The sequence below is a fragment of the Pollicipes pollicipes genome, unplaced genomic scaffold (genome assembly GCF_011947565.3).
Source record: "Pollicipes pollicipes isolate AB1234 unplaced genomic scaffold, Ppol_2.1 Scaffold_4881;HRSCAF=5763_pilon_pilon_pilon, whole genome shotgun sequence".
Taxonomy (NCBI): Eukaryota; Metazoa; Arthropoda; class Thecostraca; order Pollicipedomorpha; family Pollicipedidae; genus Pollicipes; species Pollicipes pollicipes.
Window position 1 is genome coordinate 32,883,234 of NW_023596576.1, and position 22,149 is coordinate 32,905,382.

At 51.6% G+C, this 22,149-nt stretch overlaps 1 protein-coding gene across 1 annotated transcript in view; it reads left to right on the top strand.

Annotated features, from left to right (window-relative positions):
- LOC119100268 (neuroendocrine convertase 1) overlaps positions 1-22,149 on the top strand; it is a 47,132-nt gene that overhangs the window by 13,152 nt on the left and 11,831 nt on the right. Inside the window, exons 2-10 of the mRNA XM_037223376.1 lie at positions 7,836-7,940; positions 10,868-10,963; positions 13,873-14,028; positions 16,337-16,502; positions 17,345-17,517; positions 18,055-18,261; positions 18,554-18,654; positions 19,231-19,347; positions 20,342-20,455. Coding sequence (XP_037079271.1) covers positions 7,836-7,940; positions 10,868-10,963; positions 13,873-14,028; positions 16,337-16,502; positions 17,345-17,517; positions 18,055-18,261; positions 18,554-18,654; positions 19,231-19,347; positions 20,342-20,455 — 1,235 coding nt within the window. The remainder of the gene's footprint in view (positions 1-7,835; positions 7,941-10,867; positions 10,964-13,872; positions 14,029-16,336; positions 16,503-17,344; positions 17,518-18,054; positions 18,262-18,553; positions 18,655-19,230; positions 19,348-20,341; positions 20,456-22,149) is intronic.

Genomic DNA, 22,149 nt, shown 5'->3' on the forward strand with positions numbered 1-22,149 from the left:
CCTTTGTCGCCACGCACGTACATGCCGACATGCATGCATGTTGTATCCATCCGCTGATTTTCCCTTACGCGCGAGCGAATGCCACACAGGAAAGGTGGCTGAATGGGGCGCGCCGTGTGTTGTATCTTGTATCTGACTTACATGACTTCAACGGGAGTGAAATCTGAAACTTCATTATTAATGGACTTGTACACCAGCTAACGAGCAAGATTTCAGTTGGCTGCATGTTCGCCTGCTAAAGTTTCTAGCTTGATAAAGCTATTCGAGTCCGGCAGTACGGTTCGTTTATTGGTTCTTCCAATTCGGCAGTTACTCTTGGGTAGTCCGTTTGTGCGCCTGGGCCGCCTATATGTACGTCTTTTCCCCAGCTGGCCGTCCCCGACCTGGCCGGCCGTGACCCTGAGCCTCCCCGTGACCCCACATACGGGTCTGCGCCGTGACCTGGCCAGCACCCGAGCCGAGCGAACAGCTGGGCTGATGTGCGGCAACATGACTGCCGCCCGGGGAGAGCCGGCCCAGCTCCGCTTCACCACCTACCGAAATCGAATTGGGCTGATTGCATGCTGCATACTGGAGTGTGAGCAACGATGCTGAGTGCCGCTCCGGGTAAGAGCGGACAGGGTCATCCCGTGGCTGTACGGCAAGGAAGCGAAGTCACACTGGATCCGTTTCGCAAGTGCGCCCACCAATCGAACAGATATACCTTGGCGTCGTTACTAAACAATCCCTGCATGTCATTTTGTAGAATGCTACCTCTTGTGTTCCTATTTGATAAAATCGCACGCAAGCAAAACCCACATGTCATTTCTCAGCAACATTCTGCGGGCTTTTCCTGCCACTGGAGCCTTCTTCACATCACACATATTTGACATGACACCCTTGATAAAGTATCACGTATCTACAGTTTCCGCTGTTGTGTTTCAGTCCGTTTTCTGCAGCAGATCCTGCAGTCGTCGGTTGTTACAAACGCACCGACTGCGGGTGACGTCACTACTTAGGGAGTGATGTAACCAGAAATACCTGCAATGAAGAATAGCATGGTGTTCGCGAACCACCGTGACTCCTTGCAGTTAATTTTACTTTGGTTTCAGTTTTGAGCAGCTACATTTTTACATACAGCCACATACATACAGCTACATACAGCCACATTTTCACATTTTCATCTGTCGCCCCATTAGCTGCCAGCCAGTGACATCCGATGATACCTGAACGGTGGGAAAACATGGCCTATAAATTATTGATAAGCTCAACGCATATATGCGCTGTGTACAGAAGCTACCGTCTGCATAATATTTCCATATGGTGCGTCTCTCTGCCTGTCTGTCTGACTATCCAGTGTCGCGGCCAAATTTACATCACCGTGCGCACCGATTCATTGTCTGTATTTGCCATTCATTTATATGTAATCATCTGCTCTGTTCCGTCCATGCATGAGCTTTACCAAAACGGTCACGACTTCGCATTTTCGCGTTGCTGAAATGCCACCGGTTGCCCGCCCAGTCGCCGACGGCCAGTACTTTAAGTCAAGTGAAAGGCACGCGCGCCGTGTGCCACCGACCTGCGGCACCCGGCATTCATTCACCCATTTGTATAGATAAGACACTAGTGATAATCTTATTCCTCTTAGAAAATCCGGGAGAATAGAGATATGGATGCGTTGATATTTCGACAACATGCCTTTATCAAAACGAACATCGGCAGTAAATTCAAAGTTGCCTGCCATTCTACCTGAAATCTTCTTTTTTATAAGAAACAACGAGCCACAGTTTTTTATAAGTCGCCAACATTCAGGGGATTAAACATGGAGTAACTGCTACCCATTGCTGCGACATAGTGTATATCTAAGAATTAGAGTGCGCAAAAATACGTGAACACGCAAACGAATTCAATAAACGGGCATCACGCATCACGCTTCATTCAAACATGCCAGCGATTTCAATTAACCAGGTATTACGCATTACGCGTCACTCATACACGCAAATGGTATTAATCAAACTGGCATCGCGCATCACGCGTCAGCCATCACTCACACGTGCAAACAATCTTAAGCTAGCTCGCATCACACAGCGAGACACTTGCCTAATTCGCATAATCGGCCATGATAAAACGTGTATGTTAAGTTCTGTACGTTACCAGGCATTTTCTCACCTTTCCAAAGCAAGTGCTCATCTATGTTACCTAGATGAGCACTTATTCTAGAAAATCAGACATCTCGTTGGAAAATCAGAACTGCGCGTACGGATAGCTTGGAAGAACGACAATAACTTAAGGGTGTCTGGTGAAACCTTCTCTTTCGAAGCCCAACTGCCCGGGAGGCAATATAAGTTGTTAATGCAAGTCTGGATTTCAAGGGGCTTGTACGCAAAACGTGGTTTACGAAATTAACTACAAACTGTGAAAAACATGGGAGGGACATGGTCTATGTTGGGGAGTCTATGCTATTCGTTTGAGATATAATGGATGCCTGCGAGACGCTAAAAACAAAACGGCGAATGTTCTTCAGAATGTTCAGCCCCGTTCGGTGACCATTTTTTTTTGTTGGCAAAGCACGGTCAGGGTGAAATCCACAGAATCATCAGACGGGGAAATAAGTAAGTCTGTTCTTATAACATGCTGGAGGTCAGTCCTTAATTACATGCACGATTGATGCGTGATGCATGACGCCTGTTTACTTCAAATCGCTTGCATGTGTAAATGAAGCGTGGTGCGTGATATCTGTTTACTTGAATTTGTTTGCATGTACATGCGTTTTTCTCACATTCCAATATTTTGTTAGATGTGCGCTGTATCGTAGTGATGGTTAGCAACTACACCTTGTTCAATCCCCTGCATGTTGGTAACCTGTAAAAACTGTGAGTCGCTGTTTAAAAAAATGAAAGATCGAATATAATCAGCAGGCAATTTTGAATTTACCATCTATATTCATTTCTATAAAGGCATGCTGCAAAAATATCAGCACATCTGTCTCTCCATTATCCTGATTTTTCTACAAGGAATAAAGCTTTTACTACTGTCTTATCTGCATGCATAATGCTCATCACAGATGCACTTAACAACTTACGTAATGAATTCATTAATTCATTCGTTGTGGCGAGAAAAGTAAGCCATAATGCCGATAAAATGCATCACTTGCACTCCTTGCATTAAGAAATGTCAAAGAACCCACACATCGGAAGATGAATAATTTGCAACGGGTACGACGGGAGGACCCACGAAATATAAGTGGTGTGCAGTGAAGCTCACTGCTGCAGCAAAACAGCACCCCCATTTACTTCGCGGGATGTGTTTCGGAGTCACCAATGAGCCCAACAATGCAGACACATTACAGGAGCATTGAGCTGTAACAGCGATAAAATCAGGGAGATCTGCTGCTTGCAGTGATAGCAAACGCGGTTTTCTTGAACTTTTGGAATGCATAACAGCACTCCAACCGCAGTGGAAATCTGAAGAGCAAGACCTGAACGTCCCTGGCAGTCAGCACACAACACCCGGTCCCCGTCCGACATCCCGGCAGTCAGAGCTCGGGTCGGCCAGGGATTCCCATGAATGGCGCTGAATGCATACCAAAATAATGCAAACACAAATCGCCCATCGATACTTCGTCGCTCAGCGAAACAAGCCCGCAAGCACTTTGAATTTTTATCTATCGTGTTCCTCGCCTAGCGATTTCAATACTGCTGCATCTGCTCCCGCACCTGGTCCTTTGCCTCCCCACCCCTGCGTAGTACCCAGCCCTTACATCTCTACGTCTCGGATAAAGCAACAAATATCGTCTGTGGAGGAGATTCCATTCTCCTGGGAGCATTGTTCTCGCGAGTTTCTAGCGGACTGTCGAAAAAAACCCGCCAAGAAGCTGTATCTCAATCGTTTCATTTCACACCCTATATATCATATCCGCCCTAAATGTACGAAAGCGCCAACGCCGCTTCTGTGTCAATCTGCTTAACTCGTATACATACTTTCTGCGGGGTTGCCATGGTAATATCAACGCTTTTAAAAATCGGAGATCCTTTGGAGCACCTCCGCAGCACAATATCCTGGAACCTCGGGCACTTCCGCATCACAAGATCATGAAACCTGGAGCACCTCAATAGCACAAGGTTATTTTGTTTCGCTTTTTTATCAGATTTATTTTCTACCACAGCAAATAGTCCACAGATATCTAACCAGCAAGCTCTTGTCAGACCGCCATCGAAATTCCCGCCGATCGCAGCCGACTAGTCACTTTTCCAAGCTGTTTGCAGCAAAATCTGCAATGCGCAATTTTGCCCGACCTCATTCCTTAAACCGAAGATAACGACAGCCAAACGAATGCAGAATTTCCAGTAGGAGACCGACTGAAACACAAGTGTGAACACCAACTTATTTGGCGGCAGACTATTTTTCCGTCAGCACGTGATTAACATGTCCGTTTCATGAACAAGTTTTGGTTTACTCAATGCACGGATGAAGTTGTGACCTGCTCAACAATATCAACACCTATGGATTACTCAGTACGCGCTATTTGTAACCTATCTAAACGCTGCAGTTATAAATGCGCCTATTCATACTGACTTACGTGCATATGCAAGTACATATATATATATATATATATATATATATATATATATATATATATATATATATATATACATACATCGGGTAAATTGGGGTAACTTGAGCACGCTTGTAAGTTGATCCACACCCCGTATCTCCCCCCCCCCCGCCCCAAGACTCCATTGTTTCCCAGTGGCTGCCTGGTGGTATGTTTGCGAAGCTCGGTCTTTACTGCTTTGAAGCGAACGGCGGCGAAGGGTGAGCTCTGGACATTAATGTAATTTTAACCCATCCATGTAAATATTTCCGAGCATGTACAATGTTTTCTATTGTCTTCAATATTAAAGATACGCTTTGCTTTTTGACTTACGTGTACTTGGCCACGTCTGCTCCCGAAATCATAATAATTTTCGCGCGGCTGAGCTTGAAAGCAAATCGTCAGTCATGCAGATTCATTTGCATGTCGTAGGGGGGCAACTTGTTCAAACACGAATGTGAGTAACATGGTCATGGCTCAATTTAACCCACTACAGGGGCCGCATATCGAAGGCAACGTGCCTGGCTTGTGCTATCACACGATTCGAAAATGTTGTGGTAACTTGGAGAGAGTGTTGAAAAGCATTCGTATTCGCCTGAGGACATCTACAAACTTGAGCAGACGAGCTTTGCCACGGGGCAGACACCGAAAAGAGTGGAAACAAAAAAGGGACCGAAGCAGATGGGTTTCATTAGGTTCGCAGAAAGAGGATAACTGTGTACGCTGATTTGTGTAGCCGACACCGTTGGAAATTCTGTCCGACCACTCATTATCTTTCCTAGAGTGAACTTCAAGGATTTTCTTGTTTGTAGAATTTCCTTGTAGGATCAATTACAGGCACTGCAGGATGTGCACCGACGGGGATGGGTAAAAGTGGATGTATTCATTGAGTACCTATTGGGGACCTATTGAGGATATATTCACCCACTTTCAAAGGTTAACTGGGTGTTTGGCAGCGCAACAAGCCCTCGTCATCCTGGATAACCACGCCACTCATATCTCACTTAGGACAAGCGAATTGACTCGCGCCAAAAGGATGGCAATTCTCACGCCAGCGCCGCACACTACTCACCGCCCTCAGCCTCTAGACTTAGGACAAGCGAATTGACTCGCGCCAAAAGGATGGCAATTCTCACGCCAGCGCCGCACACTACTCACCGCCCTCAGCCTCTAGACTTAGGACAAGGGAATTGACTCGCGCCAAAAGGATGGCAATTCTCACGCCTGCGCCGCACACTACTCACCGCCCTCAGCCTCTAGACTTAGGACAAGCGAATTGACTCGCGCCAAAAGGATGGCAATTCTCACGCCCGCGCCGCACACTACTCACCGCCCTCAGCCTCTAGACTTAGGACAAGCGAATTGACTCGCGCCAAAAGGAGGCAATTCTCACGCCTGTGCCGCACACTACTCACCGCCTTCAGCCTCTAGACTTAGGACAAGCGAATTGACTCGCGCCAAAAGGATGGCAATTCTCACGCCAGCGCCGCACACTACTCACCGCCCTCAGCCCCTAGACGTAGTGGTTTTCGGTCCGCTGAAGACTTACTACAGCAGGGCGATGGCGGACTGGATGTGGCGAGACCCGGGCAAGACAGCAGCAATCTATGATGCTCCAAAAATCGTGGATATCGCGTTCATCAAGACCTTCACCGGGTCTAACATATAGTCTGCATTCGAAGCAACTGGAATCATCTCTTCAACAGAGAAGTCTTCTCAGAGTACGCATCCGCCCCGACAGGTGTGACCGACAACCGCAATAGGATGCCTCCGGCGCCGGACCAAACTGTTCCCTGCAGGGAGCAGGCGCATTTGGTGCGGGACGAGGTAACGCCCTGCGTGGAGCGGGCGCCCCCGGTGTGGGGCCTGGTGGCGCCCGGCATCGAGCGGGCGCCCCCGGCGTGGGGCCTGGTGGCCCCCTGCATCGAGCGGGTGCCTACGATGTGGGACCAAGTAACACTCTTTTACGGGACTGAACTAGGGCTCGATGAAACCATGCTGGACGGACTAGTCACCTATGTTGCAGTGGAAGCTATATTACCCATACCAAGAGCTCCACCGTGACGGGGTGGAACGGCCAACCGTAAGCAAGGACGATCGATGGTACTGACATCGGCTCCCGGAAAGTAGAAGGTCCACCAAGAACAACAGAAAAAGAGGAGCAAGTCGCTACGTGGAAGGCAGTGCCACAAGGCAGAAAAGCGATGCGCAAGTCGACGAAGAAGAAGAGAACGCCGTCTTCCGATAATGATAATGATGAAGATAAAAATGTGCCATCACCTGCCATGATGTTAAGGCCAGAAACATCTATGCTTTATCATAGATGACAAATACTGCTCAACTTGCCCAATTACCTGGAACATATTACCCCACCCATGGGGCAAGATGTGTAATTGAACGTTACCGCGAAAAATGAGAAACTTACTTAATTTTGTATAGATTTATGTCTACCACTTCTACTCTGATAAATGCGCAAAAGATCAAAGTTTCGCGGTGCATGGCCAAAAGCTAAAAATTTTCAATCATATTATCACAGTTGCATTTATCATTAACTAGCGGGTCATCAACGATTTGTCAAAGAACTCCTTATGAATGCACATTGTTCCTAAAAGTCGCCAAAAACTACCCGCGAAAGCCTATGTCCCTCACATGGGGGTGTGGAAGAATTTGGACCGACAAAGTAGGTAGTTTGTGATGAGCCCCCGGAGCACTGCATCTGGGTTTGGCGGAGTGGGCGCAATATGTACGGATCAAATACTTAGGCACCTGATACATATGCATACTGTCGCCCCTCCCTCTCCCCCGTACCCGTAACCTTCTTGTGAAATGATATTTAGATGCTGTTTGGTCCCTTGCCCCAGGCATATTTGTGAAAAGGCTACTCACCAGGTAAGCTCATCGATAACCCAAGCTAAAAAAAATACGCAGCCGGGTAGGATTGACATGATGTTTGAGAGGCGTTAGGAAATAAATGCATGAATAACAATTGCTGATGGTTATTCCTACCCCAGGAATTGTGAAGTAAGTCGTACGGTTGAGTCTGATAGGGTTAACAGCAGCTGAGATCGCAACCGTAGCCCTGCCTTGGCTAAAACGACCTACACTTCCTCCCGCAAAGTGGCAAGAAGCGATCGATCGAGTCCGTCGAAAATACAAATCGTCATCAAGTCGTAGCCGTTCGCTTTTACAACGTTACTGATTGGTTCCCGCTGGGCGTCTGCTGGCTGTGGTGATAATAACCTGCCGCTCCGGTGGGTTTCAGGTGAAGGGACTGGAGCACGTGCACCTGCTGGTGAAGTCTGAGCACCCCGCGGCCAGTCGGCTGGCCGCGGAACACATCACCAGGCGGCTGGCCGACCATCCGAAGGTGAGCAGCACACTGGTCACCAGCATGGTACATCCATTCGCGGCAACTGGTGAGCGTGCGTCCTCGAAAGAGACGACATTGTCGCGGTACCGGAAGTTGACGGTCAGTGTCATCCAGTGGATTCACCCCTATCCATACGGATATAAGCCAAAGTTGCCGGATCGGTGAAGCCAATACGCGCCACCTCACGAATGCAAAAAGTGCGTTGGGAAGCTGAAGAGTTCGTGATTCTATGCTATTGATTCTCATCGTTGTACTTATAAAAGACAACGTTCCTGTAAATTTTCGTCGCGTACACACGTTAACTTCCGTATCATGTCTGGAGGACATGTGGGAGATGCGACCCAGGTCGCCGAAATAAGTAATTGCGCCGTAAAAGGCACCGAACATGACTGGACGGCTCCAGGGTGCCACTCACCGACCCTCCGTGCAGGGTCGCAGACGCCGGGTATACAGGAGGGCGGAGGAGGGACAGCGCCTGACCTGTTGTGCTCGGTCGGCCTGGCTGCCGCCGCCCGCCCTCGTGGCAGCACACCCCACGCGGAGACACCGAGAACGGCAGCAATACGGGCGCTGGGTGCTGCTTCGCGGAGCCAGGAATCGGACCCGGAGTTGTGTGGGGTGGTTCACATCCGGGCGCTCCTATTCAGGGTGCCCCACCGCCGCAGGGCTGGCATGCGCAGTGCCGGTATTGCATGCTGAGAGCTGCCGGCAGGTAATATGAGCCGTCGGAAGCTGGATGACCGCCGGCTCCCGTCATGGAGAGTACTCACCACATCCTGCATCTACGGGGGGAAACGGGGGACGATGGCCACTCTTCAAAGACTTTATTGAACCTGCCGAGGCACGAGACCACTGAGGGAGTTTCATTTCCACGTAGCTTGTTCTTAGTGCAAATCACAGGCCCACATTGATCTTGGTAACCATATGTCACGTGTCGTAGCCAAAGCAGCATGTGGCTCCATGTTTGCAGGCTACCCACAATGTACAATGTGAGAAGCATGTGCTTGTGCATTTGGAACTGAGTTGGAATAGTTTCATTGCTAGCGCATAAAGGCCACATCCTTCATAAAGTTACACCTGGAGCTGTTTTTGTGCCGCTTTTAATGGATGGCATCGACGACCCTTCATCTTTAAGAACTGACATGCATACAGCTTACATCCAGTGCTTTTCTAAAAGTTGAAATGTTGGAAGTTCCACAGATATTTACCGCACGCTGTTACTGATGTTCCTGATGCGCAGAGGTGTGCTTGTGTGTGTGTGCGTGTGCGTGTGCGTGTGCGTGTGCGTGTGCGTGTGCGTTTGCGTGTGCGTGTGCGTGTAACAGGGACGAGTATAAGAGAGTCGAGAACACGGAATCCGCCTTCTCACTTAGACAGATTCCACATTGGATTGGAATGGAAATTGACAGTTATCAGGTTGATGCAAACATCTGTGAAGCGAATTTTGTCTCTCAAGCCAAAAACCACCTGCAGTTTGTTAAAAGTTCCATTGGCAAGGGGGCAAAATGCCGGCCTGCCAGAAATAAGCAAATTGTTAAATCTAGGTTACCACCCCATGTTTGAGGGTGATGATGCAAGACAGGTACCAGCCATGAAGGGGAAAAAGCAAATTAGTGTCAAGCAGCACAATAGGGCTGATGCTCACTCTCTCGGAACTACCATAAATTGACACCGCCATCTAGATCTTTAGGCCAGAGCTTTCCGGGATCTATGATAAATTCTTTTATCAAAAGATCTTGGAATTTTTCGTCACGGATCGTTTCAATATACCGCAGATCACACTAATTATTGCAGCAATAACAGCACATAGACCATCGGGAACAATCTGGACGGAATCAGTTTTAAGTTGACCTCAGCCCGACATTCGGTTCCTCAAACTTCCTCATTTGCAACATATACCTACGCCTTAAAGGTCCAGGGCTTGCCCAGACTGCTGAAGGTCTGCTGTAGTTACGCCGACATTTGATCAATGTTCTAACTCACGTCTCCTAGTCATACCTATAAAATGTACAAAATAGGGTATTATTTAATGGCAACATAGCAATAAGGTAGATAATATAATCATATCATGTCAATGGAAAACAACATAAATCATGATGCAAGACAATGATAATTATAGATGACATGAAACGCCTACAAAAGTGGCTACTACAAATTGTGTGTGTGTGTGTGTGTGTGTGTGTGTGTGTGTGTGTGTGTGTGTGTGTGGTGTGTGTGGTGTGTGTGTGGTGTGTGTGTGTGTGTGTGTGTGTGTGTGTTTGTGTGATTGCAATACGTTTGCCCCACAATCCAAGAGAATGCATAACCGGCACCAGCAATGCTGTACTATCCTGCAGCGAAGCAGGCGGGAACCTCTTGTATTGCACTTAGTTCATCCTCACCATGTTAAGAGCAGGGTCTGAAATAGCTTGCAGCCTTAATTGTTTCAGAAAATTATGTAATACAAAACAACAGGTCGCAGTTGACTTAACCAGGCACGACTGATAATTTGCACCGTTAAATACTTGCAGAAGGAAGATCAAAGTTGCTCGGATCATAATTTTATTCAGCACAATTTTTCAAAAAGTTTTGTTTTATCGTGCAAGATATGAGGCGTCACTGGTATTGGCGGCAGTGAATCCTAAGCAGATTAGATGCTTCGGTATTTCCTCTCGAGAGTAGAGAGAGAGAGGGGGAGAGGGAGAGGGAGAGAGTAAATACATATGTAGATATGTTCACACACACACACACACACACACACACACTATATATATATATATATATATATATATATATATATATATATATATATTTATGCTTATATGTATATTTGCTTTCACACTGCATTGCAGTGCCCAATTGCATGCACAAGTGCACACACAAATTACGAGCGTCCACATTCCTACGGAGTAATAATGGCTAACACACGCACCCTTAAATTCCAGGTGGTGTGGGTGGAGCAGCAATTTAGCAAACACCGTTCCAAACGAGACATTTTGAAGCCCTTCAACGATCCGAGCTGGGATCAGCAGTGGTACATGGTGAGCATCAGGACGGCAACATGACTACGTCCAGGACCACCTATTCGTGAGCATCAAGGCGGTACTAAAGTGATAAACATGCCGGGCGTACACAAACATGCTAAAATGACAATCATGCCGGGCGTACACGCGTTGAAGCCTTTGGCCAGATGACCATGCATGGTAACATGGTGTGGCTATTTTTTACCAATGAAGTTATCAGTGCTGATGCAGTCATGTCTATAGCCGTGATGATCATGAAAATTATCTAAAATCTGAACGGAAAGCAACTTGTCGATGCAGTCACTTCCAAAGATGAAGTTATTACATTTGACATTGTTCTTGAACGCCTAACTATTGTGGATCATTCATCTTATCTCGATAAACTGAGTCCAGATATATTTTCCTCAGTAAAAACACAAACAAAGTCGGGAATTGTACGAAAATGTACAATGCTCATACTGTTCGCTTATAATAGCACAGGGTTGCGACCTTTTCACGTAGGTCAACGAATTGTGATGACAGAAAGTATTTGGGTAGTCGAATTTTAAGCGAATTTGTTCAATCACATGTTTTTTTAAGGAGTAGCAAATTGCAATCTTTAAGATTGCAATTTGCGAGGCGGTGACGGAAGTGTCGACGGAAGTTGGACTTGATATAAGAAAATCCTTACCTCCTGTTTTCCGGTACTAGAAAATAAAAGTTGAGGAAGGCAATGCTGAGGCAATGCAGCGAGGCGGTGACGGAAGTGTCGACAGACCTACCCAGGTACCCACGCCTCGTTGGGCCGGCGTTTAGGACAACACTTAGCACAATTGTTGCAGCGCAACGATAATGCTTATGACAGAAAGGAAGATAGAAAATCAATCGGGAGTGTGCCACAACTATCTGTTTAACAACTGTTCGTTTAGGAACAATTTTTCGCATTCAGTGCAGTATCTTCTTTAGCCCCAGTGGCTGGGTCTTCCTGTAGGGGCCCAGCAACCACTTGGAATCGTTAGCTTCCTGCAGCCTCTTAGGGCAGCCTCGTAGCGGCATCATTTGTGGGCATGTGTAGTGTTCACTATAACAGGCAGGTTCTGTAACAGTCCCGTGAGTGGTTCTTCTACAGCAAATGGTCTGTTTTTGAACCAAAACAAGATGCAAAATCGATACACTGTGAAGAAATGTTATTAAAATACCAATGTCCATCTGCCGTCCCGTGTTCGTGCCAAGAGATGAGCTCTTGATGATAACAGCTCCAAATATTGAGCACCGTCGAAACGCTCATTGCTAAGCACTTCAATACCGTTTAATCAATACCTGCTGTCGTATTGAAAGTCACTAACTCAACATGAGAACTTTTATTTTCTAGTACCGGAAAACAGGAGGTAAGGATTTTCTTATATCAAGTCCAAATTATGACTGCAGAGTGAAGTGGACGCAATTCATCAAGGCATGCGTCTTGGATATAAAATGGACAAGGTTCACGGGTTTGCCCCCCCCCCCACCCCCCCACCATGAAAACCGCAGTGTAACTCCTGTTTTGACCCACCGGGAACCGGGCAGACGCTCACAGCCGGCTGAGAGTACGCTGGTCAGCGGTATGGTTCAGGTCTAAATAAACTCCCATCCCATTCAGCAAACGTCACCTGATTACGGGAAAAGTGAATCAGTTCCCAATGAGTGAGTGTCGCTGACGACAGCTCGGAGTACCAATCGTTCTGTGGTCTGCGAAAAGTTCGTATTGAACGTGTGTTTGGATGAGACATCAAAGCAACACATTTTCCATGCATTACAAATAAAGAGATTTGTAAGCTGTTTAAACTGCAACAGCTGGTGGCATTGGAATGTATTCGGTCAGTTGCATTTTGCTTTGTGCTAGCGCAGCGATGATTCAATGGTTTTCAGGGTTGGCTTCGAATTCATTCGCTAACATACGACACACTTTCTGTCCCATTCTCGCATACTACGTTCCCGCATTCGCCTTTCAAATCTGACATGCATGTGTTAAAAATTCGCTTACAAATGCTCAGGTGAGTCTATCGAGTACACTTACTTACTTAACCCACTGAACAGATAAAAAGTATATATCTGTTATAAGATCACTTTTCAAGACGACTACTACACTTCACGAATGCAACATGTGGTGTTTATGTAAATAGGCCATATTTTCGGTTGGGCTTAGCATGCCTTGTATTGCACAAGCACATCTTGGAGCTATGGAACTTGAATTCACCCCGGCTCGCTAGAACTTCGACTGCTGTTGATCCTGTCTCGATTTGGAGTGAAGCACAAATTTGGTCGGAGATACACTTTTCACCACTTAAAGTGTTACCTCGATGACAGTTATGTAAAGGCCTTATGTTATCCCGTGACTTTTTATAATTGGTACCATTGTAGTACATTTAACTGTCGCAGGTCAGGAAATTTAACGGCTGGTAGCCTTGTGTGCTTATACCATATCAGGCTATAGATATAACTTGCAGAGGTATGGCTTTACTACCCGCGAGTGAACAAGATAAGGTCAAAATCTTGGGTGCTTCATGCAAACGACATGCGTCGGACTGTAGCAACTTGATGAAGGGACCAAGGTATAGTAATGCCTTAGTACATGTTCTTTTTCCGACCTCCCCACTCAAAAATAAAAACACACATTTGGAAATGAATCCAGAACACGAGTGAGACTTCAAGCTACACTCATCGGAATACATAGCCCACTATGCATGATCCAGATGCTGCAAAGAGTTTCTGATTATCGAGGCGATGTGACAAAATTGACAGGAAATATGTGACGTTGTGCGGTACTCTCCGTCCATAAGTCTTCGTTCGGTGGGTCGCTCGTTTCGTGTGATCCCGCTCTCCGCCTCTGTCTCTCACTGTCTCCACTCCCCACCTCTGCCTGCCATCCGCCTCTCCGCCCGGTGACCGAGCGACCGCTGCCGTGGCAGGCGCGCGCCCAGGTCCGCCTGCGCCGGGGGCCTCAGTCGGCCGGCAACATGCACGTGCTGCAGGCCATGCGGCAGGGCGTCACCGGCCGCGGAGTGAAAATCGTCATTGTGGATGACGGCCTGGAGCACAACAACACCGACCTGGCACACGCCTATGTGAGTACAACATCGACCTGGCACACGCCTATGTAAGTACAACAACATCGACCTGGCACACGCCTATGTGAGTACAACAACACCGACCTGGCACACGCCTATGTAAGTTCAACAACACCGACCTGGCAGACGCCTAGGTAAGTACAACAACACCGACCTGGCACACGCCTATGTAAGTACAATGACACCGACCTGGCACACGCCTATGTAAGTACAACAACACCGACCTGGCAGACGCCTAGGTGAGTACAACAACACCGACCTGGCACACGCCTAGGCAAGTACAACAACACCGACCTGGCACACGCCTATGTGAGTACAACAACACCGACCTGGCGGTCGCCTATGTAAGTACAATAACACCGACCTGGCAGACGCCTATGTGAGCACGACACCGACCTGGCAGACGCTTATGTGAGTACAACAACACCGACCTGGCAGACGCCTATGTGAGTACATCACCGACCTGGCACACGCTTATGTAAGTACAACAACACCGACCTGGCAGACGCCTATGTGAGTACAACATCGACCTGGCACGCGCCTATGCAAGTGCAACAACACCGACATGGCACACGCCTATGTAAGTGCAACAACATCGACCTGGCACACGCCTATGTAAGTACAACACCGACCTGGCACACGCCTAGGTAAGTACAACACCGACCTGGCACACGTCTATGTAAGTACAACACCGACCTGGCACACGCCTATGTAAGTACAACACGGTACTGGTGTATGCTTGTATAAGTGCAGCACAAGCTTGGCGCACGCCTATGTGAGCTTGACGCCAACCTGATGTACGCCCACGTATACAACGCCAACCTGATGTACGTCTACGTACACAACGCCAGCCTGACGTACGCCTACGTACACAACGTCAACCTGATGCACGCCTACGCACACAACGCCAGCCTGACGCACGCCTACGTGCACAACGCCAACCTGACGCACGCCTACGTGCACAACGCCAACCTGATGTATGCCTACGTACACAACACCAACCCGATGTACTCCTACTTCCACAACGCCAACCTGACGTACGCCTACATACATAACGCTAGGCTGGTGTATTTCTATGTGAGTACAACACCTACCTGGCACACACTCAGTGCGAGAGCATGACACGGCCAAACCCACGCCTCCGTAGGAACCACGCCGACTCAGCATACGTCTATATGATAAGAACACACCCATTTGGTACGCACCTCTGGAAGTACAGCGTCGCCCATGCTTTAACGCATGCATAGGTGTGATCGCTTGGGCGGGAGGGGGCTGGGGGACATGTCTCCACTAATTTTCCAAACGCAGTGTTCGTTTCTCTCAAGTTTGCTTGTTAAATGCACATTTTACATCTCCTAATTCAAGATGGCATCTTCGGGCCAGGCTGCTCCCCTTCTAGATTCCAGTTTGGCCCCTCACGCCTCATGCTCCTTAATCTCAGCGACGTGGCTTAGTCTCAGATCCATGCAAACATGTGGGCAGGTAATCAATATGACACAAATATATGTGAGCGCAGCACCAGCGCAGCACGCGCCTCTGCAGGTACGCCACCGACCCACCGACACATATGTCTTTATCGCGAGCGTGCCTCGGCATTACAGGAATGATGAGGTGTCATAGGTGGTAACTGACCAATGTCAGCGTACCGCCCATCTGGCGCGTGCCTTGGTAAGCCCAACACCAATCTGACAAAGTTGTGCTTACCTGTGTAAGCCCAATACCAGCCTGGCAGTGCGCTTACCTTTGTAAGCACAACAGCAGCCTGACAGTGTTGCGCTTACCTATATAAGCCCAGCACTAGTCTGGCAGTGCTGTGGTTACCTATGTAAGCCCAACACCAGCCTGACAGTGTTGCGCTTACTTTTGGAAACACAACACCAGCCTGACAGTGCTGCGGTTACCTACTGAAGCTCAACACCGACCATGCATACACCTGTGTAAACCCTGGCACGCACCTGCGTACCCCCGGTGCCGTACGCACACACGCCATGTAAACACTAACCGGCCTGGGACGCACCTGCGTATCCCCAGTGCCGTACGCACACACGCCATGTAAACACTAACCGGCCTGGGACGCACCTGCGTATCCCCAGTGCCGTCCGCACACACGCCATGTAAACACTAATTAACCTGGCGCACACGTATTTAAGCACAGCACCGACCTAGCACATCCCTAGGTAAGTGCAATTCTAACATCGCACACGCTATAAAAGACAAAACAGGTAGCGAAACCAGACAAAGCAGCTATGCGTGTGGCGTCGTGGTGCGCGCGCCGGAGTTGCCGACTGCGCGGCTGCGTCGGCAGGACTCCGACCTCGGCTGGGACGTGGTTGACGGCGACGTCGACCCGGCGCCGCGCTACGACCGCCGCAACACCAACGAGCACGGCACCAAGTGCGCCGGCATCGTCTCCATGCGGCCCAACAACGGCTTCTGCGGCGTCGGCATCGCTCCGGGCGCGCGGCTCGGCGGTGAGAGAGGTGGCGCTCGCTGCGCCGGTCGCCCGGTCAGCCGCCCCCTGCCGAGATGACGACCGCCGTGACGCTGTCGGCCCGCACGCGCATGCTGATGTCAGGTCTAGTGCACGTTTGGAGAGGGCTGAAAAAGGCCACGGTGTTCACGTGCAAAACGTGGGCTTTTGAGAGTGTGGCCATTTCGTGATGCCGCGTTTATGCAAGTCCACTCGTCAAAAGTGCCGTGGCAATTGCTGCTGTGCCCGGCAGGCATAGCGTGCAGCGTAAGTGTATGCAGATCCTTGCACCGCTCATAATGCAACCATGAGATTGCGGTCAAGCGTTTTGGGGTGCTCACCACCTAAATTTCATGTAATGACGCATTGGCCAGCACGTGTAGTGTGCACGTTGAAATGCAGTGATGAGCGGAAGCTGATTTCCGATTCCTGACGATTTCGATGTACGGCAATGAAAAGTCATGTCATCACTCTATGCATTACATATACCTTAGGCATAAAGCATATGCATAGGGCTGTACAGCATCTTGGCCTGAATCAAAGATGGAAAGAATGTCACGAATATCGTCGAAGAGGCTTGACAACATTTTCGCCGGCTGCCCTGATGCCATGCCGTTGCTCTCGGTGTGATGACCGTACCATCGTTCTCCGTGTGATGACCGTGCCGTCACTCTCCGTATGATGACCGTGCCGTCGCTCTTCGTGTGACTCTCCGTGTGATGACCTTACCGTCGCTCCCTATGTGATGACCTTGCCGTCACTCTCCGTGTGATGACCGTGCCGTGCGCGTGCGACGTCGGTCCATGTGCAGCGCCTCTGGATGCGTCTGTGGTGCTGTCGCAGCCGTCCGGCTGCTGGACGGCATTATCACGGACCGTACGGAGGCCGAGGCGTTCAGCGTCTTCAGCCGGCGCGCCGACATTATGTCCGTGTCGTGGGGGCCGACCGACGACGGCCACGTCGCTGACATGCCCGGCCGGCTGCTGCAGGAGGCCATCGAGACCGGCATCGAGCACGTAAGGCCTGCTGCTCCCACCCGCGCCCCCTCACCAGCGCGGGGGCCAGCTGAGCGGCGGGAGGGCGGGGGTGGCGCCGAACGAGACTGGGACGGGGTGGTGCGCCTCTGCGCCTCCGCTTCTGTGTTCGGGACGTGAACATTGCCGACCATACAGTCATTTATGTAGTTTAGGCACTAGTCAGATCCAGTGAATAAAGTTGAGTGGTCGGTTGTGGCGTCACGCATGTTGTGGTTTGAACAGTACTGCGGGATCAGTCACCAAGGCGCCCTCTCAGCGGACCAGATTAACCTAGACAGGTTTGTTGTGGTTTGAACAGTGCTGCGGGATCAATCACCAAGGCGCCCTCTCAGCGGACCAGATTAACCTAGACGGCTTCTCTTTCATCTCACTCCTTGACCAGCGCTTAAAAAGAGGGTAACGTTAACGACAATGTGTATCAATGTGCATCTCACCAAGCCATAAAAACTATACCCTGACCTGTCAGGCTTGCCCGGGTCCAGTCCCCGCCTATGACCTGCCGACCCGTGTGCGCAGGGTCGCGACGGCAAGGGCGTCATCTTCGTCTGGGCCAACGGCAACGGCGGCGCCCAGGGCGACAGCTGCGCGTGTGACGGCTACGCGTCCAGCCCGTTCTCACTGTCCGTGGGCAGTGTGGACAAGCAGGGTCGCATGCCCTGGTACGGCGAGGTCTGCGCCTCCACACTGGCCGTCACCTACGCCCACGGTGACCCCGACAGCGTGGTGCGTGACTGCCACGTTCCGTTCATCGCTTCGATGGCAGTGTGCTGGCGGTGCAGGAAGCGATTGCACGTCCCGATCCAAAGCTAAAACGTCATCCTTATTTCAAGAGGCACTTAACGTCGACACAAGGGTAAAGACATTCTGGTAATGAAACGGCTCAGTCAGATGTAGCACATCCGTGCGCAAATAAACAATGCAAAGACAATGGTCGAGTTTTAGCTTTAGGACCGTTCTTTGCTATCGTCACCGCTCAAAGGTCGTCCCCGATAGCGGTCATTCAATCTGTCACCAGGTCACAACAGACCTGTACAACGGCTGTACTAATGGGTTCTCCGGCACCTCGGCGTCCGCCCCCATGGCAGCCAGTATGGTGGCGCTGATGCTGGAGGTCAAGTGAGTCAAGCTCAGTGAATGAACACACCTCCGCTCACCCACACGCACCCAGACGCACGACCACAACCACAACCACAGCCGCAACCCCAACCGCAGGCACAACCACAGTATCAACCACAATCATAACCACACCCTACACCCACACGCCTACACACCCACGCACCCACACCCACATCCACGCCCACACCCACACCCACACCCACACCCACACAAGCACGCAAGCACGCACGCAAGCACGTACACGCACGCACGCACGCACGCACGCATGAACCAAAACAATAAAACACACAAATATAATACAGTGCACGCAAGCTGCTTAGATGAACAAGATTCACTTATACCGTGTTGCTTATGACTCAAAAATGCATGATATGACGTTGCGTTACGCCTCGTTCGCGACCAGCGCAAATGTCGAGAGTCAGAACACACATCATGTGTGTATGCGTTGATGCAAGCACGGCGATCCGTCACTGATGTTAATTTGTACGGTACCCAGAGCGGTGTCCGCCAGTGTCCTGGAGAAGTCCTGTCGGTTGGTAGCATCAGCCCCGTCCCCCGTGCCCGTTCGGCCGGCAGCCCGGAGCTGACCTGGAGAGATGTGCAACACATCGTGGTGTACACGGCCCAGATGGAGCCGGTGGCCAGCAACGGTCCGTGGGTGACGAACGCTGCCGGTCTGCGATACAGCAGCTGGTGAGGCCGGCCGCTGCGGCGCCGCCCAAGGGTCGGCCGCGCGCTCCGTGCCGCCCGCCGCTACCGAGCTGGCCCCAGGGTCGGCCGCGCGCTCCGTACCACCCCCCGTCACCGAGCTGGCCTCAGGGTCGGCCGAGCGCTCTGTACCACCCCCCGTCACCTAGCTGGCCTCAGGGTCGGCCGCGCGCTCCGTACCACCCCCCGTCACCGAGCTGGCCTCAGGGTCGGCCGCGCGCTCTGTACCACCTCCCGTCACCGAGCTGGCCTCAGGGTCGGCCGCGCGCTCTGTACCACCCCCCGTCACCGAGCTGGCCTCGGGGTCGGCCGCGCGCTCCGTGCCTCCCGCCGCTGCCGAGCTGGTCACGCCCGGCTGAAGGGGTGCGGTTGCTGCCTCACACGATCGACGGCGTTTGCTTGGATCACCGCGCCCGGCGGTTTCGTTCGTTGTATCTCGCCGTACCCTTCTGTTGTTGTGTTTCCGTACGTTCCAGATTCCGCCGCACGATTCCGTACGCCGGATTCCTTCGGTTTTCTTGGTCGACCACGCAATACGGCTCATGCTGTGTTGACCACAACTTGTTTTGGTCGCCACGGACTGCACCAAGTTAAAACGATCGGTTACCGTTGCGAAGCTGACCATTACGCTAATTTGTTTGAACAATAAGAACCTCGTTAAAAGCACTGGTTCTCATTTTTTGTCGTGTGGTGCTGCCTCGTTCAGTTGTCATGTCACGACTGCATATTGCGATAACACGGACACAACGTGATGATAACCATGGTTCACCGTTGAGTGGTTTACAAATTTGCCAACCACTGACTCCGGCGACACTGCTACCACCGGAGCCCTGCGTTCTGTCTGAAGCAACAGCTGGCCGTTGTCAGTGAGCGCCAATCCCCATGCTCCACTCCCCACGTGCTGACGTCAGCTGTGCTGGCCAGGGTCGGATTCACCATGCTCCACTCCCCACGTGCTGACGTCAGCTGTGCTGGCCAGGGTCGGATTCGGTCTGGTGGATGCTGACGCGATGGTGGACGAAGCCCGCCGGTGGAACCTCTCTATGTCGGCGAACGTCACCAGACGCTACTGCCAGGCCGAGGGTCAAATCAGGTCAGCAGGCGCGCGAGGCGTGAGAACGTGCTCCAGCGTGTTCGGCGCCTGCGGAGATCAGTGGCCTCGCCCCGCGGGTCCAGATATTCAGATCACCAACCGACTATGTGATGGTGGCATCAGTGGTGGTACTCGGTGATGTGCTGTGACGTCATTACGGGCGAGGACGTGGCCTGAGCCTGTCATAGTTCAGCTTATTGGATGCTGGCTGCGGCGGCCCGCCACGACCCGACCAGTCACCGTTCTGACCGTCTTGGCGTCTGTGCATTCTCCGATGACAGCCGACACTCCAATATATGTCGGACCCGTATTGGTCGCAGGCCCTCTTCAAGTCTGCCACTGAAAAATACACGCTCGGTTTGAATATGAAATGTAACGTACCCAACAAATAAGTTTGCTCAGTTATGATATTTGGTGCTTAAATGGAGGCAACGCGATGCGTGTAAAATACAAAACCCAGAGCGAATAACGTTGAAAGGCGACATCAGTCATGCTACACAGATAGCTTCAAACATCGCTGTTATAATTATATTTTTGCATCTCAATTTTAGCATGCAACCCGCCCGTAAAACCGGCGTGTCGGCCCGGTGCTGACCCGGGCCCACTCAACTCGGCAGCCCCTGACCCGAGCCCGCTCCCTTCGGCAACTCTCGTCACGAGTCTGCTCTCCCGACAGACCTGACCTGGCCCCTTCCCTCGGCAGCCCCTGACCCGAGCCCGCTCCCCTCGGTAGTCCTGAGCCTAACCCGCTCCCCTCGACAGCCCCTGTCATGAGCCCGCTCCCCCCGGCAGTCCTGACCCGAGCCCACTCCCTTCAGCAGCCTCTGACCCGAGTCCGCCCCCTTCGGCAGCCCCTGACCAGAGCCCGCTCCCGTCGGCAGCCCCTGACCTGAGCCCGCTCCCTTCGGCAGCCTCTGACCCGAGCCCGCCCCCCTCGGCAGTCTCTGACCGGAGCACGCTCCCGTCGGCCATCCCTGACCAGAGCCCGCTCCCGTCGGCCATCCCTGACCTGAGCCCGCTCTCTTCGGCAGCCTCTGACCCGAGTCCGCCCCCTTCGGCAGCCCCTGACCAGAGCCCGCTCCCGTCGGCCATCCCTGACCCGAGCCCGCTCCCGTCGGCCATCTCTGACCAGAGCCCGCTCCCGTCGGCCATCCCTGACCAGAGCCCGCTCCCGTCGGCCATCCCTGACCTGAGCCCGCTCTCTTCGGCAGCCTCTGACCCGAGTCCGCCCCCTTCGGCAGCCCCTGACCAGAGCCCGCTCCCGTCGGCCATCCCTGACCCGAGCCCGCTCCCGTCGGCCATCTCTGACCAGAGCCCGCTCCCGTCGGCCATCCCTGACCAGAGCCCGCTCCCGTCGGCCATCCCTGACCAGAGCCCGCTCCCGTCGGCCATCCCTGACCAGAGCCCGCTCCCGTCGGCAGCCCCTGACCAGAGCCCGCTCCCGTCGGCCATCCCTGACCAGAGCCCGCTCCCTTCGGCAGTCTCTGACCTGAGCCCGCTCCCGTCGGCCATCCCTGACCCGAGCCCGCTCCCGTCGGCAGCCCCTGACCCGAGCCCGCTCCCGTCGGCAGCCCCTGACCTGAGCCCGCTCCCTTCGGCAGCCCCTGACCCGAGCCCGCTCCCGTCGGCCATCCCTGACCCGAGCCCGCCCCCGTCGACAGCCCGCTGTCATAGGCCCGCCCCCGTCGACAGCC